The following is a 12989-nucleotide window of genomic DNA, read 5'->3' on the forward strand; positions in this document are numbered from 1 at the left end:
CTGAATGCCTGTACTGTAAAGTACTGTAGTACTTCGAGTATAATTTAGTAGCGTACTACTACTAGTAGTACTAGAATCGGTCCGTCTGTGGGTGCTGTTGTGTGGCCATCGAGGACGATCACGGTGGTATTACACTGTAGAAACACTTCGCTCCCCAGCTCATGCTTCGCTGTACATATTGCAAGGTCCTGCGCAGTATTTGGTTCCGACCTAGTTACGGTTAATCCGGATATGAGTTGTGGGTGAGTTTGCCCCAGTTGATTGCCCCAAGTCAGTCGCCGTTTCTTATTGGATATAAAATATCGAATCATATTACATTGATTTGCTTTTCAGCCAATCGGAACGTCCCACTTGGACACCGCACGTCTCCGCACAAAAGTCAGTTGACACCACTGCCGCCGTCGTCACCTCGTCGTCGTAGCTTAGCATGAGCATCAAGTTACGAGACCTCATTCGCAATGTGCGAGCATGCAAGACTGCCGCTGAGGAGCGGGCGGTGATCGCCAAGGAGAGCGCATTGATCCGAACGGCGTTCAAGGACAACGACAAGCAGTACCGACACCGCAACGTGGCCAAGCTCTTGTTCATCCACATGTTGGGCTACCCGAGCCATTTCGGGCAAATGGAATGCCTCAAGCTGATCGCTGCCAACAACTTTTCAGAGAAGAGAATAGGCTACCTTGGCTTGATGCTCCTGCTCACGGACCAGGAAGAAGTCCTCACGTTGGTCACCAACTCGCTGAAAAAGTACGTCCTTCTGTGTCTCCACATGTCAAAACCTCATGCCATCGCCCTACCATGTAGCGATCTGAACCACGTGAACCCGTTCGTCGTGGGCCTGTCGTTGACCGCTGTCGGCAACATTGCGTCGGTACGTCGCTCGCTCCCCTTTCTGGGAGATCGATCTATCTGCTCTAACTTGGCTCTTCATCATCTGTAGCCCGACATGGCGCGGGATTTGATCACGGACATAGACAAGCATCTCAAGAGCGACAATCATTTCCTGCGCAAGAAGGCGGCGCTCGCATGCATCCGCGTGTTCCGTCAGGTAACAAACATGCCCAGCATGTAGACGTGCTCATTGGATCAATATGTAGGTGCCGGAGCTCGTGGAAGACTTTGTGGAGCCCATTTTGGACTTGCTGCGCAGCAAGAACCATGCGGTGCTGCTCACGGGCGTGCAGCTGATCGTGGATCTCTTGACCATCGACCGCGACGTCCACGGCGCGTACTTCAAGGGTATCGTTCCGGCGCTGGTCCGCGAATTGCGCAACTTGCTGTCCAACAACTACACGCCCGAGTATGACGTGTCAGGCATCGTGGACCCGTTTCTCCAAGTGAACATCCTCAGGTCTATATCATTTCTCCTTTTACCCAAAATTTGGATTACTTTTGTGCGGATTCGTTGCCAAATCTATCGTTGATATTCTTTGACTTTTGTAAAGTTCGTCCAATGTCACACTAATTTCAATCACACACTAATTCGATGTTGAAATCTTCGAACGGTGGATTTGATTGGCTAGTTGATGATGGTTTTGTGTTTTGATTGGTCGATATATCGATTCTCTATCGATTTGGTGCTGCTCATTCGATTGAGCACCCAAACACTCCAATTTTGAATATATCGAATGAACAATATTGTGCTTTCGAGTGAAATTTCATTGTGTTGTGGTTTCTCGTTGGAATTTAAATCGATTTGATTGGCTACTTCAGATGAGCTCAAAATTATGAACCAATCAAAACCCATTTCTCAATGAAATTCAACCAATCAGATCGATTGTGGATCGGTTTGGTTGGCGCGATTGATTCGATTGCACCCCCACCCCAAATTTGTACTATCAAATCGACAATATCACTTCTCCTTCTCTTACGACGTGTGTATTGCTGATGATCGTCGTGGCTGCGGTAGTTGCTTGCGTCTGCTCGGCCGAGACAACGAAGACGCGTCGGAAGCCATGAACGATGTGCTAGCCCAAGTAGCAACCAACACGGAAACATCCAAGAACGCCGGCAACGCCATCTTGTACGAATGTGTCTCGACGATCATGTCCATTCAGAGCGAGAGCGGGCTCAAAGTGCTGGCCATCAACATCCTCGGCCGGTTTCTGCTCAACCGGGACAACAACATCCGATACGTGGCCCTTAACACCCTCTCCAAGGTTCGAAATACGTTGCATTGAATGATGACGCCGCTTTGAATGATTACGCCTTGTCTCGTGTCTACTTGAATATATATATATCATTTGTAGATCCCAAATCTAAATCAACATTTGTATATATATATATATATATGTAACACCCTCTCCAAGGTTCGAAATACGTTGAAGTTGCATTGAACGATGACTCCTTGTCTCGTGTCCACTTTGGATATATATATATCATTTGTACATCCAAATCGAAATCAACATTTGTATATATATATATATGTACGTACTACGGGAATGATTGCGACTGCTCGTGGCCGTTGGTTTTAACGTGGCATGCAATGACTAATTCTACTTTTGTCCATTCGTGTTTGGATCATTGCGATGATTCCTGGCCATTCAATTTGAACGTGCAGTTTTTGATTGGTTGGTAGGTGATTGCCGAAGACGCGCCGGCCGTCCAGCGCCACCGCAACACGATCGTCGACTGTCTAAAAGATCCCGACTTGTCCATCCGTCAACGCGCACTGGAACTCATTTACGCCCTCGTGAATGAGTCTAACATCCAAGCGGTACGAACTATGTGTCTTCTATTGGTCAGGTATTGTGTTTCTTTTACCCAAAATTTGGCTGACTTTTGTGCTGATTCTTTGCCAAATCTATCATCGATCGATTTATTATACTGAATTTTGCATGTAAAAATCATCCAGTGCCACACTAATTTTAGCCACACACTAATTCGATATTGTTGTATTGGTTAAAGAGTGGATAATTTGATTGGCCACTTGATTCGTGTTGTGGGTTTTGATTGGTCGATCATCGATTGCATTTGCCAATTTGGTTAGTCTGCTCATTCGATTGAGCACTCAAACACTCCAATATTTCGAATATATATCGACTTGATAATATTATTCTTTGTGAATAAACACACCTTGAGCCACGCTGAGATATGGTTGTCTTCTACTACATCATGATGATCAGTGGACTTGAGCATTATGGGAATGACATCTCTTATCGGTTCTGTAGCTGGCGAGGGAAATGCTCAACTACTTGGTCGTGTCGCCCCTGGATCAAAAACCTGCGCTCTGCTCTCGCATTGCAGGTACACACCCCACCTTGTCGCACATATACCATCTATGGAAACTCCACCTTGTCGCACATTATACCATCTATGGAAATCTTTGCGAGATTCCGATTCAATCGACCCGAATCTCTCCCATTGGTCACTCTGAACATTTTACTTGCCTCTGATTGGCTATAATCCATGTTTGATTTCTTTTACCGAAAAGCATTGGCCAATCCAATGTGTCGGCCATTTGAAGAACTTCGACACTATATATATATATATATGGAATCGCATGCGTCTACCCCTCGTGTTCCTGTGAACGCTAAGACATGAACGTTCATGTTCCTCCGTATGTATATATAGACGCCGTCGACCGGTACGCGCCGACACAGCGCTGGCACATCGACACGCTCATCACGATGCTGTCGATCGCGGGCTCAATCTTGCCGGACGAACACATTTCATCTTCGTTGATTGTGCTCATCCAAAAGAACCCGGCTTTGCACGTGTACGTTGTGCACAAGCTGTTTTGGGCCCTCCACGAGGACACGGCGCAGCTGGCGCTGGCCCACGTCGCATTGTGGTGCATCGGAGAGTATGGCCACGCGCTGTGCGCTAGCGATCCCCCCGCCGACGAAGAAACGCTCCAGGGCAAGACGCGCGTCGATGAGGCCGTGGTTGTAGCCCTGATCACGACCGTACGTTGTCGCATATACAGTAGTGTGTGTATATATCTTTCTACGCGTCATTTGTATTGGATATTTATTTTTGTAGGAGCCAATATATATATATATATATATATATATATACCAACCTATATTGCACCCGTTCACCCTTGGTTTTATAATCCAATCATACGGATGCTTTGGCGTTGTTTCTCGGCCTGCTGTTCATTATACTTTTCCCCGAAATAATAGGTTATATTTGAAGTCAAAAGCGCAATACGATTGTATTGTGGTATTCGGTGCAAATGTCCAGACCTAGTCGAATCGAATCATGAATCGACGCGATTGGCTCATCCAATTTAGAGAGTGGATTTGATTGGCTCTTACAAAAAGGCTAGTATATATATTCAACCAATCAGAACTCGAGCGTGTTGATTCCATATTGATTATAGACAAACCACGCGAATTGTGAAAGTTGCTATAGCCCATTCTTCATCATATAAAATGTATATATAGTTTGGAAACTTATATATAATGTGCGATGACGGAATAGATGGTGAAACACCCGAACGCATCGGACCAAACCAAGGCGTACGGATTGACTGCCGCCGTGAAACTGACCACCCGCCTGACGCAAGGCCCGTCGATCGCGGCACTTGGAGCGCTGCTTGAGTCCCACAAATCTGCGCTGGTTCGTACTACTGATAAACACTTTTAGATCTACCTGTTGATGTACAAATATTTTTTATTCTAGTTAAAGAAGAATTTTTATCAAAGTTGAACCATTTTTGTTCTTATCTCACGATCTTTTGATTCTCAGATGAGTCGTATGGCTACCCATCTGATACCTGTCTGATTCGGTGACACCTGTCGTGTCTGATTCTTTCTGATTCTCGAGGTTGCCGCATATCTGATGCATCTGGTTTTCGTCTGATATTCGATGCAACGACTGGTCGTGTTGCCATATCTGCGGTTATACACATCCGTGGTGTCTAGTCGTCGAATGTGCTGAAGTCTTCGTCTTTCTACGAAACCCAATATATTCGAGTAGTGGGGGCGGTGGATATATATATATCATGTGTGTGCCTTGTCGCTCATGTTAGGATATATATATATCGTGTGTGTGCCTTGTCGCTCATGTTATATGTACTGTGTTAGGCGGTGGACTTGCAGCAGCGGTCGAGTGAGTTTGCAGGTCTCTTGGAGCCGCAGTGGGCGTCTATCCGAGGGGACATCTTGGCCCCGATGCCCCTCATCGACATGACCCGCGTCCGCACGCGGCAGTCGCAGCTGCTGGCGTTCAGCGCGCCCGCCACGTCGGCCGATTTCGACGACATGCCGACGACCGCTTCGTCCGCCCCCGAAGCCCCACCCGCCCCGACCAACTTGCTCGACTTGGACGACATCTTTGGCACGACCACACCAGCTGCTGCCTCCACGTCGGCGCCCCCCGCCGCTGCTGCTGCCGCCGCGCCGACCATCGACTTGTTAGCGGACCTGTTTTCACCTGCACCTGCTACTACTGCTTCATCCGCACCATCGGCAGTGGTCCCTTCGTCTGCTTCCTCGCAATTGCTCGATATCTTTGGGGGCCCGCCACCTGCACCTATCGCTACCGCGGTATGTAACAGAAGCTGAGGACTTGTGTGCTATATATATATATAATATTTGTATTTTGATTTAAGACTTCTGAGTTTGGGTCACTCATAGGTCCAACCGCCAGGCCAACACATTCGTGTGTACGAGAAGAACGGGTTGACCCTCGACATTGACTTGAGCAAGCCAAATTCGAGTGACCCGTCGATTTCGCACATTTTATGTTTGTTTACGAATGCGTCGGCGTACCAGCTCGACAACTTTGTGTTTCAAGCGGCGTTTCCGAAGGTAAACAATAGAAGTTATCATGATATATATATTTATAAATACGCGATGATTCTGTATATTTTTGTCGCCTAGTACATTCGATTGATCATGGACCCGCCCAGTGGCAGCACCATCCCGGCCAACTTGGGCGGTCGCGTGACCCAACTGGCCAAGATTCAAAACACCAACCACGGCGACGTACGTTTGCATGACATGATGGTCCGTCCGGTCGTGCTTTGATATTCATGCGTAGAAACCTGTGATGATGCGTATCAAACTCGAGTTCACCATCAACGGCACCAAGATCGAGGACATGGCGACTGTGAATGCGTTCCCACCGACCTTTTAACTAATCAAACGACCTGTACTACATTCATACTCCCTTGTTAGCCCAACCAACCATCCAACCTTGTATCTGCACTCGGCTGTTTCAAGTCGAAAGAGTTGTTCAAGTACACAGGGGTTTTATGTAGATATTTCGACGACAAAGTTGTTAAGAACGTTGCTGTCACCGCACAGCAATGGCTCGAGCAACTGTCCACTATATTGGAGTGGGGAAATATTCGGCTGGATGGACGCATACTACCTCACGACGCTGTCGCACAACCTAGCCAATGACCGACCTGTGGTGGCCCCACTTGAATGTGCCTGGAGCCCAATCGTACTTGATCGACGCGGTCAACACCCGCGTGCAATTGATTTCCGCATCGACAACATTGTGGTCGACTTGTTTGCCCCGGCCTTGGCCATCCAAAAAGATTACTCCAACACGTTCACACTCCTCCGTGTCCAGTCCACATATGCGATATCGTTGCTGTACACGCGCCGCGCCGACTTGGAGACGATCATCCCCATCCTCCGCTCCCCCATGGCCTCCCCCGACAGCCTCTTGACGCAGTACTGCTGGCTCGACTTTAACAAGGCGTGGGAGACCGTCCATACCGACGCCCGGCAAGCGCGATACCGCGACCGATACAGATTGAACACGGCCGTGTATTGAGAGACCACGCTGCGGAATGTGCAGTGGAGCGTGTGGTTGAAATCGTGTGGAAGTCGGGACGGTCGGTTCACGGCTACCGGTGGTGAAGCCCATCCTGAAAAACAACGGCACGATCGATCAAACGTTTCTAAATGCAATGTCGAGCGGTCGAAACATGTCGGACGTGACCTAGGCGACGCTGTGGCGGGCCAGCGGCTTGACGTACTTTCACATTTCGTTCCAAAACTTGTTTGCGGTGGGGGTTGTCGACTCGATGGCCGTTGTGAACTTGTTCGAGATGGCGCAGCGGCTGACGTTGAAATGAACCGATTACATCGCGCGCGCGAGCTCGTGGTCATGAACTGGCACCCGTACAACGACTTGGGGTATTCGCAAAGCGCGGGCTACACCATCGTTCGCAACGACGTGGGGAACCCCCAGTTCGTCGAAAGCTGCCCGATTGGCGCCCCTCTCACAACTTGCCCCTCGTCGAAATTCGACCTCGTCCTGGGCCTCAGTGCCACGTCCCCCCTCGTCAACGCCTCCCGCCGGGGGTTGGGACCCTTCGGTACAAGGGACTTGCTCCTTGTGACTCTGCCGCCGTCGCTGGCTGCAGTTGTCTCTGCTATTCAAGACCTACTACGCCAATGTGGTTGTGTGTTCAATCGTACGAGTCGGAAGTAGTGTGTGAGCGCATTGGTGGGTTAGGATGTAGAAGAATAGCTGGCTAACGTTGCATTGCATTCGGGGGCATTGTAATAGCTTGTAAAGATATAAGGCAAACACAAAATGGTGAGTCGGATGCAAGCCCTCCCCCCCCCCGACGAAACAGATGACTCCCATGTCTCGGCCAGAGGAACGAGACTCACGGTGGCACCGCTGCAATGGTTGCACATCGTGTGTACTTAGGACTAATACTCACGTTGTGATATGCAACCCAACCAACAGTAGTAGTAGTAGTAGTAGTAGTAGTTGGAATCCGTTCAAGAAGGCGGAGGCTCGAAGTAGAACACGCCGTGGGATTCCCAGCGATGTTGCGCAGCGGTCGGCGTGGTCGGCAGGCGAGGGGATGATCGTCCCCAATCCAATGCAACAAAACTCTCGACACATCGCGCCCCCACCGCCAACCCAGTCGTGATCCCTAGTGAATCTCTTCCAACACTTTCTTTCCTCCAGGGTACTTGAAAGTGCGTACACTAGTACTACGGCTAACATACTGAAATGACCATGATACCGTGATCAGCACCATGAAATATATAAATCGTAAAATATAATCATATACCTCTAGTCGCTAAGCGATATATCGTGGCGGCTGTGGTCTCGCATGCCTTTCGCGTTGTCGGGTTTCAATAGGTACTGCAATGTGTACTTGTTCGAATCCACATGCCACAATACAGCTTGAATATTTTGTTGTAACGACTGTGTCACACAAGGCCTAGCTAGTTCTACAGAGAACTAGGTATAAACTACGCCGTCGCAGGCTTGGCGACTTGCGCGAGCCGATACGTCCAGTATGCTGCCCGCACAGTGTCCGCTTTGGCCAAAGCTTGCAAAATCTATTCATCCCAATATATCCAATATCAATTCCCATAGTTGCTCCATCTCGTTTTGTCGAGATATGATAAAGTACCAATTGTACCTCGTTTGCCTTGTTGATTCGGTCACGGGTGTTGGCTTGAAGATGCAAATCCACAAGCAAATTCGCGGCAAAGATGCATGTCGCCGGGTGCTCTGCGTAGATTTCTTCCGCCATCCGCTCGATGGGCTCGACATCCACAGCCGACGATGGCCCTTCACGAAGGTACCCGCGGAGGTAGTTCCATGGACTCTCGTTGTGCGGCGCGCGGCGGATGTACGCGGCGGCGACTTGCACTTCACGCGCGCGGACGTCGGCGGGAACAACGGCATGCATGTTGTGGATCGCAAACCATCGATGGTTCCACGCCTACCGAGACATGAATTGCAGGTCGTTCGTTGCACCCGATGTATTGAAATGTATATATATCCATCAAAACACGGATATAACAATATATATATATATACGAATATAACATGTGCAAACTACCAAGTACAATGAAATTCTGGATACTGTTTGTCCATCTTTTTAACAACATAATTCAAAACGCAGAGGAAAGGCACAGTCGTGATGGGTCATGCCTCGTACCGAGTTGTTGCGCATGTCGAGCAAAAGCATCTCGTCCACGAAGGCTAGTTCGTCGTCCCAGAGCGAGAAACGCTTGACCACCCACTGGCGATACGACCACGCGTGGTAGTTCTTCTGGTCGTCGGTCAAGGCTTCGGCGACAAGCGCCAACTCGACCGTGCTGTCGTTCAGTCGCTCGACGATTTCGCGGCGATGGTGCCAGATTTGATAGTTCTTGGGGGATTCCAGCGCATGTTGCCTGGTGAACTCGAGCTCGTCGTACAGATCGGCGTTGAGCGACGCGAGGACCTTTCGGCGAAAGTGCCTACGAAGCGCATGTCGTCACGACTAGAGAAGGATGGATACATGAGTAGGCGTACCAAACCGTGTAGTTGGCGGCGTTGCACTCAATGGCTGCCGCGGTCAATGCCAACGTTCGTTCGCTGTGCTCGTCCAAGAGCAGGACCGCCCGGAACAGATCCATCACTTCTTGAACTACATGCACGATGAAGAGATGCTCGCGATGGAGCGGCGAGGGTACGTACAGTGCTTTGAGTAGCTGATGGGAGCCGCAGGGTTCGGGCCGTCGTCTTGCGGGACGCGCGTCACATCTGCCCACACTGGGCTCGTCAACGAGAAATCCTCCATCGATCAAAACAACGTTCTGGTGTGAGGTGGTTATACGTTTAACGCGATGAAGTACTGAGCAGTACGTTAAATTGATTCACGAGGTTTTAACACTGTAAAGTGCACCCCTACAATTAATCAATTATTTTTACAAAAACAAAAAAGTTTAAAAAAAATAAAACTCCCGCTTGGAGGCTTGAACACTACAACACCCCGAGAAGCTACCACATACTAGTAGTACATCATGTATTGTCGATTATTTGATACAATTTTGGGGAGGGGGTGCAATCGAATCGCGCCAACCAAACCGATCCACAATCGATCTGAATGGTTGAATTTCATTGAGAAGGTTCTGATTGGTTAATAATTTTGAGCTCATCTGAAGTAGCCAATCAAATCGATTTAAATTCCAACGAGAAACCACAACACAATGAAATTTCACTCGAAAGCACAATAGTTATGACATAACTATGCGGTGTATATTTTGACCACAGACTGGATGGGCGTTCGGCAGATTGGACATGTGGAGGCGCTGGACAAACAGTCGAAGCACGACGAGAGGTGGCCACAAGGAATACACACGGCGTTGCGCACTTCATCCATACAAATCACACACTCGTTGGCGCTACTAGTTAGTTCCGGGGCCGACGCCAGAGTCGTTGTGACTGCGAGTTTGGCCATCGACGAGGCCAGCGTATCGTTCTTACGGCAGGTGTGAGTCCCGGCACAGTCGTCGTCGATGGGTCCACGAGATCCCACGCATGTTGGGGGGGAGGGGGGTGGGGGAAAAGGAGGGGGAGATGGGGGGGGCATCCCTCGCTGACTGGTGGGCTGGCTTTGCATGGCCAGCACTTCGTCGTACGATGGTGGGGGGCCTCGAAACGGAGGTGGGGGTGGGGCAATCGTTGAAATCGGAAGCGAGCTCACGTAGGAATTCCGAGCCGCCGCCCGTGATGGCGGGGACAGTTGGCGGAACTTGTCTGGCCCCATGGGCGACGACTTGATGCCTTGCAGCATGTTGCACACATCTATCCACCGGGAGGCTTCGTCGGCCGAGTCGACCCGCATGACAAACGTGGACGGGACCACTGTTCCCTACATCCACAACAACAATATTACTTAAGCTCGAGAAGGACGGCCGTGGGGGGTCCTACCTTGGTCCGTCGGATCGAAGGGTCGCGGGAAAACGCGGGTGCTTTGAAGTTGTAGCAGCACACCGGCCTTGACAGGGTGAGCTCGCAAGGCTGGCCTGGCGCACTGCTTATGGCGAACGTAGTGGTTTTCGAGTCGAACAGCACGACTTTGAATGGACACAGGGAGTTGCGTTCAGCGTGCAGCGCCAGCTCCACCATCGTCTGGCCGGGGGCGCCGCTCTGGACGCGCACCAGGTGCGCAAAGCATGCCTTCCACGGATGCAATCCCGCGGAGCTCAGGTACATGGCGGACCCTTTGTGCACTTCGACGGCGAAGAGGAGGACGCGCGCCGCGTCCTGGTGGTTTAGAGGTTCTGTGTGGTTCTTGAATCGTACGAGGTCCAACGGAAGCAGACCGTCCGCGTTTAGACGGTACAGATCGGCGCCGCGAGCCACGAGGACTTTGAGGACTTTGGCATGGCCGTAGTAGGCGGCGACATGAAGAGGGGTGTTCTTCTTCTGGACGTTCGTGGGAGTGTGGATATCAGCGCCATACTGTAAGAGAAGGTCGGCGATCTCGGCGTGGCCGTGGAATGCGGCAGTGTGCAGCGGAGTGAAATGGGATGTCAGGTGCCGGTACTCGAGCGCCGTGGACGGTCGCTTCTCCTTCTTGATCGCGGCAAGAACGGTCCTTGCGTCCTCTATGATGCCGGTGGAGCACACCTGGATGAGCTGTGATCCTAGCCTTGTGGCCGTCGATGCCATCTTGTATCTTGTGAAGTAGGTGGGACCTTCAGCCGAACTCACGTCGAGTGCAGGTCAACTTCAAAAGATTCTCGACAAAGTCTTTGCCTCAGTTCGGTAAAGTACATGTTGTAGTGAGTGTGTTCATTAAAGTATGGCATTCATAGTATATTCAAAATTAATTGTCATATACTCCGAAAGTGTAAATTACCCAAAACGTCAGGATACTAATATTAAGTAAAAAGAAAATCCCAAAATCTTGTTATGGACAATGTACTGAATTAAGGTAAATAGTATGCAAAGCCCAGCCAATCACATCGTTTGAGGACAATGTTGCCCGAACCAATGAAACTACCCCAGTTGATCATGGCCGGCGGTAGTAAGAGGAGCGATGTGCGCGACTTGACGCTGGAAGAACGTCTCCGATTAAAGAAGGACGGTTTTGCCACAGCTCCCAAGCATGACAGCGAAAGTAGTGACGACGACGACGACGACGACGATGAGGATGAGGACGCCGGCGAAGTTGTCGTGGAAGAATATGGAGAAGATCACCAGCCGACGACAAAGCGCGCCAACAAGAACCGACCTCGTGAAATCACGTCCAAGCGACCTGTCGGACGCTTCCGCGAAGTGCTGCAAGTGCGCAAGAAGACCACTCGCGACCCTCGTTTCGACCACGCCAGCGGCAAACTCAACGAAGACCTGCTCAAGAAGTCGTACGCATTTCTCGACGACATCAAAGTACGCCCCACATGCTTCATTGCACATGTCCCTTTATTGCGATATTGACACGGTGGATACTCTATTGCAGGAAGCGGAACTCCAAGAAGCGAAAAAGCAACTGAAGCATGCCAAGAGCAAAACCCGCAAGACCGAACTCCAGGTTCGCGATCTTGATGCATATTTCTAGTTGACCTTGGTCCATTGCTGATGGCTTATTCCATTAGCAAGACATTTCGTCGCGCAAGCAAGAGCTTGCAGAAGCAAAACGTGCCGACCGCATCCGAGACGCCAACTTGAAGCGCAAGCGCGAAGAGCGCGAGGCGGTGGAAAACGGCAAAGGCGCCTTCTACCTCAAGGTACCGTCCAGAATGTGACGATGCTGTTGACTCATGATGCGTATGTATGGTGTAGCGCAAGGACAAGAAGCAGTTGGAACTCAAAGCCAAGTTCGACGAACTGCAAGAATCGGGCCGTCTGTCCAAATTTATGGAAAAACGACGAAAGAAGAACGCCAACAAAGACCATCGATGGTTGCCCACGCAGCGCAAAACCTAATCGTTTGGATACTACACTCAATCACGTTATTCGTTGTATTGTCTAATGGCGACTGAAATGTAGTCGCCCTTGGTTTTATACCGCCTACGAACGGTAGTTATATTGTTTGTTGGCAATATACTAACTACTATTATATATAATAGTATATTGTCAACAAACAATATACTAACTACTATTATATATAATAGTATATTGTCAACAAACAATATACTAACTACTATTATATATAATAGTATATTGTCAACAAACAATATAACTACCGTTCGTAGGCGGTATAAAACCAAGGACAATATACTAACTACTATTAAATATAATAGTATATTGTCAACAAACAATATACTAACTGT

At 49.5% G+C, this 12989-nt stretch overlaps 6 protein-coding genes across 7 annotated transcripts; 4 read left to right on the forward strand and 2 right to left on the reverse strand.

Annotated features, from left to right (window-relative positions):
• Positions 1-359: 359 nt before the first annotated feature.
• H257_09709 lies at positions 360-6110 on the forward strand. 2 transcript variants are annotated; one of them, XM_009836023.1, is made up of 13 exons: positions 360-747; positions 805-871; positions 941-1048; positions 1098-1351; positions 1910-2159; positions 2579-2716; positions 3171-3246; positions 3574-3908; positions 4429-4566; positions 5034-5495; positions 5586-5759; positions 5832-5936; positions 5992-6110. In XM_009836023.1, the coding sequence occupies exons 1-13, from the start codon at positions 428-430 to the stop codon at positions 6085-6087; spliced, it is 2523 nt and encodes an 840-aa protein (XP_009834325.1). In that variant the 5' UTR covers positions 360-427; the 3' UTR covers positions 6088-6110. The 2 variants fall into 2 exon arrangements, with proteins under 2 accessions (XP_009834325.1, XP_009834326.1); XM_009836024.1 differs by having other exon boundaries at positions 5586-5936.
• A 199-nt stretch (positions 6111-6309) lies between these two features.
• H257_09710 (hypothetical protein) lies at positions 6310-7042 on the forward strand (the record flags this gene model as incomplete). Its single annotated transcript, XM_009836025.1, has 2 exons — positions 6310-6729; positions 6911-7042. 2 exons carry the CDS (start codon positions 6310-6312, stop codon positions 7040-7042), a joined length of 552 nt encoding a protein of 183 aa, XP_009834327.1.
• Positions 7043-7074: 32 nt separating this feature from the next.
• On the forward strand, positions 7075-8070 carry H257_09711 (hypothetical protein; the record flags this gene model as incomplete). The annotated part of the gene is made up of 2 exons (XM_009836026.1): positions 7075-7285; positions 8006-8070. The coding sequence occupies 2 exons, from the start codon at positions 7075-7077 to the stop codon at positions 8068-8070; spliced, it is 276 nt and encodes a 91-aa protein (XP_009834328.1).
• H257_09712 (hypothetical protein) lies at positions 7960-9639 on the reverse strand. Its single transcript, XM_009836027.1, has 5 exons — positions 9406-9639; positions 9241-9355; positions 8882-9185; positions 8357-8662; positions 7960-8273 (listed from the first exon to the last, which is right to left on the reverse strand). Exons 1-5 carry the CDS (start codon positions 9506-9508, stop codon positions 8184-8186), a joined length of 918 nt encoding a protein of 305 aa, XP_009834329.1. The 5' UTR covers positions 9509-9639; the 3' UTR covers positions 7960-8183.
• A 289-nt stretch (positions 9640-9928) lies between these two features.
• Positions 9929-11466, reverse strand: H257_09713 (hypothetical protein). Its single transcript, XM_009836028.1, has 2 exons — positions 10642-11466; positions 9929-10582 (listed from the first exon to the last, which is right to left on the reverse strand). Exons 1-2 carry the CDS (start codon positions 11383-11385, stop codon positions 9956-9958), a joined length of 1371 nt encoding a protein of 456 aa, XP_009834330.1. The 5' UTR covers positions 11386-11466; the 3' UTR covers positions 9929-9955.
• A 264-nt stretch (positions 11467-11730) lies between these two features.
• H257_09714 (hypothetical protein) lies at positions 11731-12670 on the forward strand (the record flags this gene model as incomplete). Its single annotated transcript, XM_009836029.1, has 4 exons — positions 11731-12105; positions 12176-12247; positions 12312-12443; positions 12499-12670. 4 exons carry the CDS (start codon positions 11731-11733, stop codon positions 12640-12642), a joined length of 723 nt encoding a protein of 240 aa, XP_009834331.1. The 3' UTR covers positions 12643-12670.
• Between the last annotated feature and the right edge of the window lie 319 nt (positions 12671-12989).

The sequence above is a fragment of the Aphanomyces astaci genome (assembly GCF_000520075.1).
Source record: "Aphanomyces astaci strain APO3 unplaced genomic scaffold supercont1.24, whole genome shotgun sequence".
In the NCBI taxonomy this organism is placed as follows: Eukaryota; Oomycota; class Saprolegniomycetes; order Saprolegniales; family Verrucalvaceae; genus Aphanomyces; species Aphanomyces astaci.